Source organism: Hippocampus bargibanti, linkage group LG02, assembly GCF_051943395.1.
Source record: "Hippocampus bargibanti isolate YZ-2025 linkage group LG02, ASM5194339v1, whole genome shotgun sequence".
Lineage (NCBI taxonomy): Eukaryota > Metazoa > Chordata > Actinopteri > Syngnathiformes > Syngnathidae > Hippocampus > Hippocampus bargibanti.
In genome coordinates this window covers 36,408,775-36,425,163 of record NC_142735.1, presented here as the reverse complement: position 1 = coordinate 36,425,163, position 16,389 = coordinate 36,408,775, and the positions used below count along the sequence as shown (strand labels likewise).

Below are 16,389 nucleotides of genomic sequence, written 5' to 3'. Positions count from 1 at the left end.
CAACCACTACTACTACCACTACTACAACCACTACCCCTACCACTACCCCTACCACTACCACTACTACTACTACCACTACCCCTACCCCTACCACTACCACTACCACTACCACTACTACTACTACTACTACTACTAATACTACTACCAATAATAATAATACATTATTATTATTATTATTATTATTATTATTATTATTATTATTATTATTATTATTATTATTATTTACAGTCACTGGATTTTTTTTGGGCCGTTTCAAGTCCCAAGGTTGACGGACGATATCAGCTCCAGGTCGATAGGTGGCGACAATGCACCCATTCAACTTCAACAAAAGACGACGAAGGGTGGGATTTGAACCCAGATCCGAAACAAACAAATATTCCTGACTAAAAATGAGTGTGACCGGATTACTCGCTCGATCTGTTTTTGGCCACAGAGGTGAGTAAGTGATTACGTGGCTTTGTATTCTGCAGCTTTCGACACTAGGCGACCGCATGTTTGTCAATTTCCATCTTTGACCTTAGCTTAGCATGATTGACAGTCGTGAACGGGCAACGCCGAGAGTGTTGAAATCTAGAAATAACTGAAACTCACGCAAAAACGAGAGAAGACGTCTTTCTCTTTGTTGATTTGACTTGCAAGGAAAGTAGACAGGACAGCGTCGGCATCGATTGCAAAGAATCTTCCTACCCTCTTCCCTTTTATTAACATCGGTGACTGGCCTTGCTAGATAGTTTCTCGTAAACAAGATTTTTTTTATTCTAATCAAAGTTTCAGCTGGGTCACTCTAGCGTCCACTTGCTGGGTTCCAAGTAAAAAAAAACATTCATCTTCACTTTTCTCCTTCGGTCCTCCTGAGTAGGAACATCTTCACAACACACATTAATAACTTCACACCAACATTGAATATATAGTTAGTTTAATGATTAAAGGATAACCGACGTCTCCGGACAAGTTGTGTCCGTCATTTGTGTTGTTTTTGAGTTGGTGACGAGTCCGTACGTGACGTCACTGAAGGAATGCCCCTGACCGAAAAAAAAGACACATTGTAGCAGTTCTTCCATCGTTGTCGTTGATGTAGTTGCCTCTTGATGGTATCCAAGTGAAGTTGCCCTGCTTTCTCGGCGATAATACCCTCACTCGCAATGTCCCTTGCTAGCTGCTTTTTGTTCATCCAAATCCGCAGAAGTTTTTCAACCTCTTCTATTGCCTGAGACCATTGCTTAGACAACACAGAAACACCCATAGCCACACGTAGCAATGGTCGATTTAGCATACTGGTACTGGGACGCTAAGTCACAAACGCACTGTTGGTGTTTTTTGAAGATCTCCTTCTTCTGCTCGACCGTAATTTTCTTTTGTGTCCTCTTTGGCTTAACACTAGCCTGTGGTGGGGTCTTTTTTTGGTCCCATCATAGCAAAAGTACTCCACTCAATAGCAAACCATGTCTGAACTCAAAGGGTATCCCCCCCACCTATTTAGTATCCAAATATGTTTGTTAGTGAAATAATGCTGTGTAAAAAAATGCAAATGGCCAATGTATTGCTGTTCACCATTGTGTGTTTCCAGTTGGATCCCGGTCGATGTTTACAAGTTCCAAGAATGATGTCAATTCCCCCAACTGGCTGCGAGTGGGTCTTGCCTTCGGATCGTCGCTTTTCCTGTGGATTCTGGTAAATGAGAATTGTTAATGCACGTGTTTCTGAGCTCCAGATAGGCTTCCGCTCAAGTGAGATACTGAGATGGATGGATTTCAACTTACGACCGTTTGACTTAGAACCATTTTGTCGGAACGGAACCTGGTCCTAACTCAGATGTTACCTGGATATATAAATGTTTTCAAATCAGTTTTGGATTCTTCCAACGTCTCGTAAAACCCATCAGGGAAATATAAATACAATTATGATACAAGCGTAATATCTTTCAGCTGTTCTTTTGGGTCTTTTCATCAAGTGTGTAGATGGGGCCATTTGAAAACACTGACCGATACAATTGTTTGTCCACCTCTTGCAGCTCTTCAAGCAGCACAACAATGATGTACTTGAGTTCAAACGGAGGAACAACATGGATTAATCAACATCGGGTAATTCTTTTTCTGTCATTATTACATCCATTTTTGTCATGCAAATATGACACGCGTATTACTTTGATGAGCCGTGTAACAAGCACATTTGTCTTTTTGTATTTGTGGTTCTAATGAGTCGAGTCATGACGGTAACTTGATATGAAACATCTCTCATTCTGCCAGCTGCATTCAAATTCAGTGATTACAAACTTAATTGGTTCTCAGAAAGTGTGTGTGAGGCGAAAAGTGTGTCTTTCAAACATTCATTTCCCATAGGAAACCATTAAAATGAGAACAATCCGTTCCCAGGTCGCCTTAAAACATCATTTTCTACTAAATAAGCCTACTACACAAAATATACCATATTTTATGTATCATAAGTGTGCTATTGTATTCTAATTAAAGAAATAAACTGTATTTTATAATCAAGTGGTTTTATTGACCTTTGTGATGGTCGTTGATGTAGTTGCCTCTTATATGCGAGTGAAGTTGCCGTACTTTCTTCGTGATAATACCCTCACTCACTGTCCCCTGCTAGCTGCTTTTCGTTAATCCAAATCAACAGAAGTTTTTCAACCTCTTCTATTTTCTGAGACCGTTGCTTCGACAACACAGAAACACCCTTAGCCACACATAGCAATGGTCGACTTAGCGTCCTGGTACTGGGACACTAAGTCACACAAACGCACACCTTGTTCAGGTTTTTTGATTATCTCCTTTTGCTTGACGGTAATTTTCTTTTGTGTCCTCTTCTGCTTAGCACTAGCCTGTGTTGGGGGGTCTTTTTCGTTCCCCCCCCAAAAAAATCAAAAGTACTCCACTTGATAACAAACCACATCTGCACTGAGTGCACTCAAAGAAAGTGGGTGTGGAAAACTAGTCCGTCAGCCATTGTGGCGCTCCGTGGGTTTTCCCGAAAACTAGTTTGTATGCCAAGATTATATTCTGACGAATTTAATGTTCGTAAGGTGAAACGTTCGTAAACTAAAGCGTTTGTAAGCTGAGGTATCACTGTACCGTCTGCACTCGAACAAAAGAAAAAACGCATGGCAGCCTGATTGAGCACTCTGGATTGTCCCTGAGTGTTAGCGTTTGTGCGGACGATAACCCTGGCAACCTGTTCAGGTTGTCCTCACATACTATCTCATGTGTATGATGAAATGAATGAGCAACTATTTTTTTTTCTAGTGTCGGTCGGTCACCATGGACTTCAGGACCTGTTTTTGTCTTCGTCAATTGCCAACGTCAATTCTGCAATCAATAAAATATTGTCATGTGAAATAAAAAATAAACTTGGTCCTTATTCTTCGACATCGCCGATGCGTATGTGGGACTGTCGCGGCTTGGACTTGAAGCGGATTTACGTGGGCCAAGAGATATGAGACGGTCTCTTTCGTCAATGGATGTCACAGCTCCGTGTTTGCTTTCAATATTTAGCTTGTAGCAGACGTGTAGATTTCACCATGATCCATTGGTGAAAAGGATGCTTTGGTCCTCTCTTCTTTCACATACTTTGGAGGAGAATTTGAAAACTAAATGGATTTTTAGAAATTTCATGTGGATGATGATCCTGCAAATTTGAGCTGAATTTGTCACGTGGTTTCCACGTTTTTTGGGATTTTATTCCACAGGAAATTGCGAAATTTTTCAAAAAACATTTTATTTAGGAATTCTGACCATTTTTAAGGTATATTAACAAATGTTTGATTCTAGTATTAGCTATCTATTTACTAGGTAATAGCTATCTATTTGCTAGCTAATAGCTATCTATTCGCTAGCTAATAGCTATCTATTCGCTAGCTAGATAGCTTGCTATCTGTTGAGTTACTTCCGGGTTGGATGAACGCTGGTGCATATTTGAGCTAAATTTGTCACGTGGTTTCCCCGTTTTTTGGGGATTTTATTCCACAGGAAATGGCAAATTTTTTTCAACAAACATTTTTTTTTCGAAATTATGACCACTTTGAAGTTATATTTCCAAATGTTTCATTCTGGTATTAGCTATCCATTCGCTAGATATTCACTATTTGCTAGATAATAGCCATCTATTTGATGGCTAATAGCTATGTACTAGCTTGCTATCTATTTGAGTTACTTCCGGGTTTAGTGAACGCTGGCGCATGTGACTGCAGCTGCTCACCCACAGGAAAAAACTTATCCTGTGACTGTAAAGTGATCTTGAGAGTTTTGAAAGGTTCTTATAAATGAAATGAATTATTGTTATTATTAGTAGTAGTATTATTAGTATCATTATTAGTATCATTCTTATCAGTATCATTCTTATCAGTATCATTATTATTAGTAGTAGTAGTAGTAGTAGAATCATTATTATTATTAGTAGTAGTAGTAGTAGTATCATTATTATTATTATTATTAATTCCAATTCGTGGCGGCTTCATCATCTCGATCTACATACGTATTTCTATTCCCTATGACATACTGTATCTGTACTGTATACTAGCTGGTCGCTGATTGCCACACTCAATATGGCGGCAACACATAGGTTACAAACCGTGGCGGCCTCACCATCTTGATCTATTTCTATTCCCTGACGCCATATCCTTTTCGCTTTGGGTTTTCTTTCCGTCGGTCTCTTCGTGTCGTGGCTCTTCGATCGGACAATTTGTGAACGTTTGACGAAGAATGGAAGGCAAAGCCCAAATGCAAGAAGCGATTAAAATACAAGGTGAAGTGGTTCGGAGGATGAAGTCTGAGAAGGCAAGCAAAGAGCAGGTCAGCAATGTTAAATGGCCGACAATTAAAGTGCCCTTCCATGACAACCGCTGACGGCTCGAGAATGAAAAGCCCTGACCACAATTTACGTACGACTGCATGATAACGTGGGAAGAATTGAAATAATGATGAGATTATTCGATCTTTTTTTTTCTGTTTAGTTTTGCCCTGGAAGTTGTTTATCTGAATTAACTCCAAGCACAATGGTGTCTTATTCAGTCTTGCTAAGCTATTTATCAAGCTTTTACCCATGTGGAATAGACAATAAGTTCCAAATATGATAAACATATGGTCTGCTACTTAAATGAGTTATTCTTAACCCAAGTGGCGTTTCATTTGTAAATCGGACGGCTGATGCAAGAGCTAACCGGCTAGGCAAGTTGCTGTCAAATCGCAAATATCCTCAAGTCATGATCACAAAAGACAACCTCAATCTAAATGTTTCACGCCACGACTCCATTTGCGTTCAAACGAGCCGCCCTTATCTGTCTTCGGTTGACGAACTTAATTGGTTCCCACAAAGTGTGTGTACGGCGAAAAGTTCGGCTGCCAAACATTAATTTCCCATAAGAAAACATTAAAAATGAGAATAATCCGTTCCCAGATCCCCATAAAACATAATTTTCGACTAAATAAGCCTTAAAACTACACAAAATACACCTTATTTTACGTATAATGAATGTGCTAATGTATTGTAATTAAGGAAATAAACTTTACTGTATAATAAAGTCGTTTTATTTACCTTTGTGATGGTCGTTGTCAATGGATGACAAACTTCCATGTTGCCTCTTGATGATATCCGAGTGAAGTTGCCGTGCTTTGGATTTGGATTTGCCTTTGTTAGTCTCGCAAACAAAAAAGTGACGTCGGTTGTCCTTTAGCCAAATATGTCAATGCGGACCATTGACAGTTTTGATGTTCTTTGAATTCATTCCACGTATTTTTTCACATTGATTCACGGCAGACATTTTGAAATGCGTTTTAAGCGCAAGTGCGACTGTGTGTGGAACTGCATCAAACCGGATGCTTTGATTGACGTGGTCCATTTTATGTTCTGTCCTTCTCATCTGGGGTAATGACGATGATGCCCCCCCTCCCTAGTAATAGGGTTGGTTGCTTACCACTTTTCTCCTGTTCTTCCTGACCTTCGGTGTCCTGCTTGGCCTTCGACGGAATCCATTGATCATCCACGGAATACGTTGAACCGACTGGCTCTGCGTCGCTTTGGATGGCTTTTGGCTCGGCTGTCACAATACCGCCGGATGCTACCTTCCTGACATTTTTGCTTGTTATTTTTGACACTCCGCCATGTTGGGCACATTTGCTGTGTGGACCCGCTCTGCAACGGTTGCCCTCCGAATTTCAAACCTTGTGCTATCTCGACGTTCTTCGATGGCAATCACTGCGGCTCAGGTATGTTTTTGCACGTTCGTGTGTTTCTTGTAATGACCGATGCTAACATCTTATTGTGTAAGAAGTGAACCACACGTGTAGCTATCTGGAGAGCTAGCAATTAGCAATATAGCTAGCTAGCTATTTGAGTCTGGAAACATATTAGCTATCTAGTTAGCGAGCTATCAAGCATTCTATCAGCTATCTAGCTAGGTCTCCATCCGTTCGAGTTACTTCTGGGTTGAGTGAACACTGGCGCGTGTGGCTGCGGCTGCTCACCCACAGAAAAACTGATCCGGTGACTGTAAAGTGACCTTGAGAGTTTTGAAAGGCGCTTATAACTCTTCAGCCATTTGCAACTGGACGGGTCAGGAAATATATTAGCTATCTAGCTAGCAGGCTATCTATTAGGTATCTGACTAGCTAGAGAGCTAGCTATTAGCAATATAGCTAGCTATTTGTGTCAGGAAACATATTAGCGATCTAGTTAGCTAGCTATTCACTAGCTATCTAGCATTCTATTAGCTAGCTATTGTTCTACAAAGCGAGATAGCGTATAGCTGGCAAATAGCTAGCTAGCAATCTAGCTGGATGGCTCTTAGCTATCTATTGGCTATCTGTTAGCTAGCTGGCTATTTGCTATCTATTAGCTGGCTGCCGATCTATCTGGCTGCTTACTGGCTATCTATTGGCTATCAATTAGCTTGCTAGCTTTCTATCTTTTTGAGTTATTCCGGGTTGAGTGAACGCTGGCGCGTGTAGCTGCCGCTGCTCACCCACAGAAAACTTCTCCTGTGACTAAAGTGACCTTGAGAGTTTTGAAAGGCGTATTCTAATGTGAAATGAATTATTGAAATGTATTATTATTATTGTTGTTGTTGTTATTATTGTCATCATGCTCCATGTTCCAAACTTTATTGCTTGCTTGTCTGACACAGATCGACAAAGAAGTTGCGAAACTTCTCGAGCTGAAGGCGCAGCTGGGAGGAGATGAGGGAAAGCATCAGTTTGTTCTGAAAACAGCAAAGGTAATTTCTTTGTGCTACAACTATATATACAAATCAAATACTGCTACATCATATATCAAATATGCTTTTTTATACTTTTATATATATTTATACATTTTTATAATACCTATACCTATCATGTGAATATGGAGTTGTTTGGAATGAATTGAACGTTCTAAATAATGTTTGTTTTCAGGGAACGAGAGACTACAACCCAAAGCAGATGGCGATAAGAGAAAAAGTATTTAACACCATCATCCGCTGTTTCAAGCGTCACGGAGCAGAAACAATCGACACACCCGTTTTCGAACTGAAGGTGGAGCTTCACCCAAACGCGAACCACCAATGCAAATTCTTGATACAGCGATACCTCGCTTTACAAGCCCCTTGGCTTGCGAACTTTTCCGTTTTACGAACGTTAAATTTATGAAAATTTAACCTTGGCATACGAACTATTTTTCGGGATACACACGGAGCTGCTACAATGAGCGATGTGTCGTTTGCGAACGAGCCCGTTCTCCTCACAAGAAAATGGCAGCCGGCTTGTTTTGGTCCTCTATTCCCCGCCCCCAATCTTTGGTTAAAACCACGTGATTGGTCAAGAACGCAGCAGTGAGGGGAGGTGGTTTAAACATTAAAGAGACAGGCACACGGCCAGAGAGGGAGTGAGAAAATGGATAGAATTTGTACTCGTTTCAACTTTAATAGTTCAAAGGTAGAGTGTAGACTGCAATGTTAAAATATCCCATCAATCAGGCTCCACAAATAATCCGCACAAGCCATCTGTACACTTGATGCAAAACACTATCAACCCAGCTAAGCTGAACAAAATTGATGAGGAACTAGGTAAAATTATGGCAGAGAAAGCACCTCCAAGGGATTTCTCAAGATGGTGAAAGAAGAAGGTTACGTTCCTCATCAAGTGTTTAATGCTGATGAAAGCGGCCACTCCATCCATCAAGCCATCAATGACCATCTCAAACGTAAATAAAACGTCTTTATTATACCGTACAGTTTATTTATTTCATTATAATGCCACGGCACATTTATTATACATAATTTAAGGTCTATTTTTGTGTAGTTTTAAGGCTTAGAAAAGTAGAAAGTAGAAAATTCCGTATTATGGGGACCTGGGAACAGATTATTCTCATTTTAATGGTTTCCTATGGGAAATTAATTTTTGGGATACACACTTTTCGCCTTACGCACGCTGTCTGGGAACCGATTAAGTTTGTAAGCCAAGGTATCACTGTATTTATTTCTGATTGAGGCGTAACACTGTGTTTTTTGCTATGTAGGAGACTTTGACAGGAAAGTACGGTGAAGACTCCAAACTCATCTATGACCTTAAAGACCAAGGAGGAGAGCTTCTGTCCCTCAGATATGACCTCACCGTATCCTTAAGGTGTACGTTCATCCATCCCAGAGCTGCTGAGGCTTACTCGCACTTCAGTCAGACCCTCAAAAATGCAAAAGATTCAACTGGAACGATTGCATTTTCCATATGATCATTTTCCATATCACTCCCCAATGATGTTGGCCTGAATATGGTGACATTCAGGTGCCTTTTGCTCGTTACCTGGCGATGAACAAGATCAGCAACATCAAACGCTATCACATTGCAAAAGTCTACCGTCGCGATAACCCTGCCATGACCCGTGGACGCTATCGAGAGTTTTACCAATGTGTAAGTACATTTTAAATTGGTCCCATTCAATCACGCGATTCCTCGATGCCCAAAGTCTTGCTCCCCCGCCCCCTCTGTGGTGCGTTCAAAGTCCATTGGAAACATCAGGTGTCATTAATAAGCATTACTTATAATTCAAACTAACAATAACGAGTGTCAGAGATTTTCGGTCGGATGCTCGAATTCTGCAGCCCTCTGCCAAGCTATTTATTGAGAGTATATGCAAATTAAATGGATACATTAGTGTCAGAGATATGACAGTCAGACACTGTGGACAGAGACAGAGAGAAAGATTATCCTTACTGCCGGCAGGAAACGTAGTCATTCATGACATACATCTGAATTCTGCGGCCCTCTGCCAAGCTATTTATTGAGAGTACGTGCAAATTAAAGTGATACATTAGTAAAACATAGTTTTCTTGATTATAATACCACGTCTCTGGACGTTCTAAGCACCAACAGCTGTAAGCAATAAAACATAGATATTTTAATTGGTTGTCTTTTCCATGAACTGATACATTTGTAACCTGGCTAATGAGCTGTTCCTGCGAGAGAGTTTCAAGTCTGAAATTACTCCTGTGACGAAGGAGTTTTCCAAGTTCTAAATTCTGTCCAACAACAGGCTGCGTCTGTTTCACTCAGATTGACTGTGGCCATCTGCACCTTTACTGTGGGCCTATTGTTCGGTTGGCCGGCTAAGCATGGGGCTTTTAAATATGCTATCTTCTCATTCTCCATCAACAAGTCTGGGCTGCATGTTGTTGCTTCATTGGCGGTCGAATTTGCGTTGCAGGATTTCGACATTGCCGGCCAATATGACAGCATGGTTCCAGATGCTGAGTGTTTGAGGATTGTCCACGAAATCCTCAGCGAGCTGGACCTTGGGGACTTCCGCATTAAGGTAGCGCCACGTCAAGTTGGGTTGCCCAGACCTTTTGGAACAAAGTATCTAACCATAACCCGTTAGCGCATGTGCGCACATATACACATTCACTAGCTCACATCACATATAGACACGCATATATGCAAGCCATGATTAGCAACAAGGTTGCACTTTGGAAGTGTGTCAAGTGCAAGAAAAAACATCATGATCGAAGCTCGCATGTTTGAAAATGCTTCTCCTGGAGTTCTGGATGTCCATTTTTTGACAGTGTTAGAGGTGAATTACAGATCAAACTCACTTTGGCTGACACGAAAGAAAAAAAATAGACATATCCCAATGCGTTTGATGGCCAGCTGCCATTCCATACTGCTCACAATACAATACTACACAATACATCCCAATTTATATAATAATAATAATACATTTCATTTCTAAGCGCCATGCTGGCCAGCCAGCGTGTCACACACTTGCACAGCAATCTACTGCGTGACTACACTCAATACAGTAGGTATACAGTGCAGATACCATCTCGACAACGTCTAATACAGGTAACATCTCTCTGATGTTACCTGTATTAATAAACCACACATATTGTTTTTCTATCTCTCCCGCTACCACCACAGCCCTCCCAAAAAACAACTTGGAACCAGTTCACGGACCGCCGACCTCCCATTCAGGATTTGAGTCAAATCTAAGCGGTAAATGAACAAAAATGACAAAAATGCCATTTTTCTGTGTTGAAGGTGAATGACAGGCGCATCCTTGATGGGATGTTTGCCGTGAGCGGCGTTCCGGACGACATGTTCCGCACCATCTGTTCAACGGTGGACAAACTCGATAAGGTTCATCTCATTTTCTTTCTTTTGGACCAGGTTGTTGTTGTTGTTTTTTTTAGGGAATTAGTCCCTTGATTAATCAACATCAACGCTCGCTGTTAGCTACACGGTCGAGGCTAAAACACTTTGGTCTTTGCTAACTACAACTACACCATTAGCTTTGTGCGATTTAGCCTTGAGAGTGAAGGTCACTTTACAGTCGCAGGATAAGTTTTTCTGTGGGTGAGCAGCGGAAGCCACACGCACCAGCGTTTACTCAACCCAGAAGTAACTGAAATAGATAGAAAGCTAGCTTGCTAGCTAATAGATAGCTAGCTAGCTAGAGATGGCATTTACTGAACTTAAAATCGTATTTACTAATTCCTAGCGATCTCGCTCGCTCGATAGTCGTGATGGGAATTCCAGCTTTTTTTAGAGAGCCGGTTCTTTTGGCTCAGCTCACCAAAATCTTTCGGCTCCAAAATGGCTCCTTAGTTTGTTGTTTTGCTAACATAATTTGCTACCAAAAATGAGGTAAAATGATCCGTAAAATGAATTACGAATGTAAAAAAAACATACAATATCCTGAGCTTTTCTTTTTTTGTGTTGTTGCTTAAATTAATTCACTACAAAAAATATACAATACACTATATCATTTTTAACATTTATGTGACTTTATTTATATTTGTGTGTGTGTGTGTGTGTCTCCTACCACGGATTTGACCAATCACGTGCGACTTTAACCGAAGTGGTTGCGGAATCGGCTCCCTATTAAGACTTCAGTCGTTCACTTCAAGGAGACGGCTCTAAGAGCCCGTTCGTTTGCGAACGACACATCACTACTACATAGCTAGCTCGCTGCGAGTACAGTATTTACTATTTTGACAATTTTGGATTTATTGTTTTTCTTGTAAACCGTAAATTTGATGATGAAACCCATAACCCGGAATGGCATCATGTAGTTTTTACGGTAAAACCGGACTAGTTGGCAGGTCACCACATCGTGACTGCTATGACTTACAAATGACACTTTTTCCCATGCCGCCATGGAATTGGGAATGCTTTCTAAACACTGTTTTATCTTGCACTCATCTGTGACGCGCCCTCTCGCAGATGCCGTGGAAGGATGTGAAAAGAGAGATGGTGGATGAGAAAGGCTTGTCAGAGGAGGCCGCCGACCAGATTGGGAAATATGTCAGTATGCAGGGTAAGAGTCCGAACGTATCACACGTCGGAGTGTCATGTTTTCTTTGCCGAAACATGCAGTGCCATCATCCTCTTGCCCGAGACAAACTTGCCAAAGAAGAAAAACTGTTTCATTTTTAAAAGTACTGTGATACCTCAGCTTACAAACTTAATTGGTTGCCAGAAAGTGTGTGTAAGCTGAAAAGTGAGTCTGCTGAACATTTATTTCCCATAAGAAACCATTAAAAATGAGAATAATTCGTTCACAGGTCCCCATAAAACATAATTTTCAACTAAATAAGCCTTAAAAATACACAAAATATACCCATTTTATGTATAATAAATGTGCTATTGTATTGTAATTAAAGAAATAAACTGTACTGTATAATAAAGTCGTTTTATTTACCTTTGTGATGGTCGTTGTCAATGGATGACGAACTTCCAGGTTGCCTCTTGATGATATCCGAGTGAAGTTGCTTCCGTTCTTTCTCGGCGTTAATACCCTCACTCACAATGTCCCTCGCTAGCTACTTTTCATTCATCCAAATCAACAGAAGTTTTTCAACCTCTTCTATTGCCTGAGACCGTTGCTTAGACCAACAGAGAAACACACTTTGCCACACATAGCAACGGTTGATTTAGCATACTGGTAGCACACAAAGGCACACCTCATTCGTATTTTTCGATGATCTCCTTCTGATCGACCGTCATTTCTTTTCTTTTGTGTCCTCTTCGGCTTAACACTAGCCTGTGGTGGGGTCTTTTTTGGTCACATAATTGCATAAGTACTCCACTCGGTAGCAAACCACGTCTGCACTCAAAGGGGGTGGGGAAAACTAGTCTGCCAGCCACCGTGGCGCTGTGTGGTTTGGTGTTCATCCGCCGAAAACTAGTGTGTCAGCCAAGACCATATGCTCGTGAATGTAATGTTTGTGAGTTAAAGCTTTGTAAGCTGAGGTATCTATCACTGCATTCAAATTTGTATTTGTTTTTTATTATTTTTTTTTTGTAGGTGGGATGGATTTAGCAGAGCGCCTCCTTCAGGACCAGAAAATGTGTCAGAGCAAGCAAGCTTGTGCAGGTCTGTCGGACATCAAACTGCTCTTCAGCTACTTGCAACTTTTTCAGGTTGCAGACAAGGTACACGTTTTTCAAGCAAGGTCTGCTTATTTTGTATTTCCAATCTTTGTGTTGACTGAAATCTTGTCCTCTCCAGGTGTTGTTCGACCTGAGTCTAGCTCGAGGCCTGGACTATTACACAGGCATCATCTATGAAGCAGTGTTGTCGTCTCCGGCGGCCGTGGAGAATTCTTCCAATGGCGTTCAAAATGGTTCCCCCGCTGATGAGGGCGTTAGCGTGGGGAGCGTTGCTGGAGGGGGTCGTTATGATGGCTTGGTTGGCATGTTTGACCCCAATGGCAAGAAAGTACCTTGCGTGGGCGTCAGCATCGGAATTGAGAGAATCTTCTCCTTCATGGAGCAAAAAGCCGAGGTATGTACAGGGCATGGTTCCGTTTCGGAACTGTGGTTGTTTTTTGGGTTGGGGGTGCAAATACTGTTTCGAGCTCAATGTTGGGATTGTTTGCTTCGGGTGAGACTGAAAGTGGCTGTCAGATTGATGGCCATTGTTTTCTTCAGGCTCTCGCGCTGAAGATCCGCACCACTGAGGTGCAGGTGATGGTGGCGTCGGCACAGAAGAACTTGATGGATGAGAGGCTCAAACTGCTCACGGAACTTTGGAACAGTGGCATCAAGGTTGGCTTTTCAGCTCTATGTCATTTGAAGAGAGAGAAAGAGTGAGCGGGGAGACTGCCAGAGACTGGAAGAGACTGAGAGAGACTGGGAGAGTCTGAGAGAGATTGGCAGAGACTAAGAGAGATTGGTAGAGACTGGCAGAGACTAACACAGACTGCCATAGACTGGCAGAGAGTCTGACAGAGAGTCTGGCAGAGAGTGGGAGAGTGCTCCCACTCTCCCACTGGGAGAGAGACTGGGAGAGAGACTGGGAGAGAGACCGGGAAAGAGACTGAGTGAGAGACTGTGTGAGTCTGAGAGAGATTGGCAGAGATTGACAGAGACTGTCAGAGATTTAGAGAAACTGTGAGAGTGTGAGAGAGATTGGCAGAGACTGGGAGGGAGACTGGTAGAGAGACTTGGAGAGAGACTGAGAGAAGAGACGGTAGCTTTCATCCATTTTTTTTCAGAATCAGAAAGCCTTTAATAATAGTCCCACAATGGGGACATTTTCCTACTGAAAATAGGCGAGTTTTTAATGCAAAAAAACAGAGGATGGATTCCAAAATCAAATCAGCAACTCTGCACTTTTGCTAAGGCATCTCCAAACAAGGATTTTCCACTTCCTATGTCACATCATGTGTTCCTGATGGGAACCTGCATCACTCTTAAAAGTGTTCTAAACAGCCAAATCTATCTGCATGTGCTCTTACTCGCCTAAGGGTAAGTCCTCGACTCCATTCGGTATGCTAATGGCCTCATTGTGTCTGTATTTCTATGGCCATCTGAAAGGCTGAGGTGATGTACAAGAGGAACCCCAAATTGCTCAGTCAGCTCCAGCACTGCGAGGAATCGGGGATCCCGCTTGTGGCCATTCTTGGCGAACAGGAGTTGAAAGACGGCGTGGTCAAACTTCGCGTTGTGGCCACCAGAGAAGAGGTACGTTGCATTCAGAAGTTCTTCAACCTGCCTTCAGTTCTTTCCAGATATGATTGGAATGAAGTGTTGGGCAGTAAAATAAAGATACAGTGATACCCCAGTTTACAAACTTAATTGGTTCCCAGAAAGTGTGTGTAAGGCCAAAAGTGTGTATTCCAAACATTAATTTCCCATAGGAAACCATTAAAATGAGAATAATCCGTTTCCAGGTCCCCATAAAACATCATTTTCTACTTTTCTAACCCTTAAAACTATACAAAATATAGCTTATTTTATGTATAATAAATGTGCTATGGTATTAGAATGAAAGAAATAAACTGTACTGTAAAATAACGTGGTTTTATTGACCTTTGTGATGGTCGTTGATGGCTTAATGGAATGGAGTGGTCGGCTTCTTCAGCATTAAACACTTGATGCGGAACGTAGCCTTCTTCTTTCACCATCTTGAGGAATGATCCCTTGGAGGTGCTTTCTTTGTGACCATTTTATCTAGTTCCTCATCAATTGTGTTCTGTTTAGCTGGGTTGATAGCTTTTTGCATCAAGTGTACAGATGACTTGTGCGGGTTATTTGTGGAGCCTGATTGATGGGATATTTAACCTTGCACTCTACACTCTGCCTTTGAATCAGAATCAGAATCAGAATACCTTTATTCGTCCCACAATGGGGAAATTTGCAGTCCACAGCAGCAATTATCAAAGTTGATCTGCCTGTCTCTTGAATGTTTAAACCACCTCCCCCCACTGCTGCTTCTTGACCAATCACGTGGCTTTAATTGAAGACCTGGGGCGTGGAATAGAGGACAAAAACAGTCGGCTGCCATTTTTTTGTAAGGAGAACGGGCTCGTTCGCGACAAATACATCACTCATTGTGGCAGCTCTGTGTGTATCCCAAAAAATAGTTTGTATGCCAAGGTAAAATGTTCATAAATTTAACGTTCGTAAGCCGAAAAGTTCGTGAGCCACGGGCTTCGTAAAACCGAGGTCCCACTGTAATACCATAGAACATTTATTATACATAAAATAAGGTATATTTGTCTAGTTTTAGAAAATTACTACTTTCTAATTGAGAAAATTAGAAAGTAGAAAATTACATTTTATGGGGACCTGGGAACGGATTATTCTCATTTTAATGGTTTCCTATGGGAAATTAATTTTTGGGATACACACTTTTCGCCTTACACACTGTCGAGGAACCAATTAAGTTCGTAAGCCAAGGTATCACTGTATAAACTACGTCTTTAGTCGACTTTAGTCACACGCAAGGTTGTCTTCAACCATACGTTTCGAGTTGTGAACAGACGAAAAATGTTTCCTATCTGTAAAGCGCGTGTGCTTTTTATTTCCGCTCGGATCCAACAGGTTGACATTTCAAGAGCCGAGCTCGTGGATGAGATCAGGAGGAGGACATCGGAGGAGGCCTAGCTCGTGAAGGCAGAAATCCATCTCTCTTGTGGTTTCGGCATCCATGAAAATAACTTGTGGAGCATCCTACGTCTTCACCAAAATCTTGTGACAGCAGACTTTTATCACCATTATTATCTTCACAGTGCTTATTGTGAATCTCGACATGAAGTTTGACTGTCACCAAATTATCTGTCGATTTCCATGCAACTCAAGTGCATTCATTTGCTCTCACTGGTGACATGAAGCTGAGAAGAACATTTCTGTATGTCAGATAACCGAGAAATAAAAAGAAAAAATGGCTGCACTTTTGCCATGAAATTCCAACTTGACAATTTGTACTTTGTCTAAAATGACATCCTGCCCCAGTGTCGTAATAAAACATTCATTTTGCCTGAACCCTTAGTGGCCTCGTGTTAATTGTTATTTCTATCTATTTGAGTTACTTCCGGGTTGAGTGAACGCTGGCGCGTGTGGCTGCCGCTTCTCACCCGCAGAATAATCGATCCTCTGACTGTAAAGTGACCTTGAGAGTTTTGAAAGGCGC

The 16,389-nt window shown here is 41.5% G+C and overlaps 2 protein-coding genes across 3 annotated transcripts; both read left to right on the top strand.

The window, feature by feature from the left end:
* The first annotated feature begins 300 nt into the window (after positions 1-300).
* Positions 301-3,355, top strand: ndufc1 (NADH:ubiquinone oxidoreductase subunit C1). The gene is made up of 4 exons (XM_089018760.1): positions 301-435; positions 1,568-1,671; positions 2,012-2,081; positions 3,252-3,355. The coding sequence occupies exons 1-3, from the start codon at positions 390-392 to the stop codon at positions 2,069-2,071; spliced, it is 210 nt and encodes a 69-aa protein (XP_088874886.1). The 5' UTR covers positions 301-389; the 3' UTR covers positions 2,072-2,081; positions 3,252-3,355.
* Positions 3,356-4,632: 1,277 nt separating this feature from the next.
* On the top strand, positions 4,633-16,241 carry hars (histidyl-tRNA synthetase). Of its 2 annotated transcripts, XM_088991209.1 has the most exons (14): positions 4,642-4,796; positions 5,898-6,209; positions 7,127-7,216; positions 7,392-7,511; positions 8,494-8,589; positions 8,757-8,882; positions 9,676-9,783; positions 10,509-10,607; positions 11,694-11,787; positions 12,778-12,905; positions 12,982-13,257; positions 13,404-13,520; positions 14,292-14,438; positions 15,801-16,241. In XM_088991209.1, the coding sequence occupies exons 2-14, from the start codon at positions 6,105-6,107 to the stop codon at positions 15,861-15,863; spliced, it is 1,569 nt and encodes a 522-aa protein (XP_088847335.1). In that variant the 5' UTR covers positions 4,642-4,796; positions 5,898-6,104; the 3' UTR covers positions 15,864-16,241. The 2 variants fall into 2 exon arrangements, with proteins under 2 accessions (XP_088847336.1, XP_088847335.1); XM_088991210.1 differs by lacking the exon at positions 5,898-6,209 and having other exon boundaries at positions 4,633-4,796.
* Positions 16,242-16,389: the final 148 nt, after the last annotated feature.

What these genes read in the sequence shown, in the direction of transcription:
- hars (XM_088991209.1), top strand. Translation starts at nt 6,105, where the DNA reads ATGTTGGGCACATTTGCTGTGTGGACCCGCTCTGCAACGGTTGCCCTC. An exon ending in GAAATATGTCAGTATGCAGG is followed by an intron (nt 11,788 to 12,777) that starts GTAAGAGTCCGA and finishes TTTTTTTTGTAG; the next exon opens with GTGGGATGGATTTAGCAGAG. An exon ending in TCATGGAGCAAAAAGCCGAG is followed by an intron (nt 13,258 to 13,403) that starts GTATGTACAGGG and finishes TGTTTTCTTCAG; the next exon opens with GCTCTCGCGCTGAAGATCCG.
- ndufc1 (XM_089018760.1), top strand. Translation starts at nt 390, where the DNA reads ATGAGTGTGACCGGATTACTCGCTCGATCTGTTTTTGGCCACAGAG. An exon ending in ATCTGTTTTTGGCCACAGAG is followed by an intron (nt 436 to 1,567) that starts GTGAGTAAGTGA and finishes GTGTGTTTCCAG; the next exon opens with TTGGATCCCGGTCGATGTTT. An exon ending in CGCTTTTCCTGTGGATTCTG is followed by an intron (nt 1,672 to 2,011) that starts GTAAATGAGAAT and finishes CACCTCTTGCAG; the next exon opens with CTCTTCAAGCAGCACAACAA.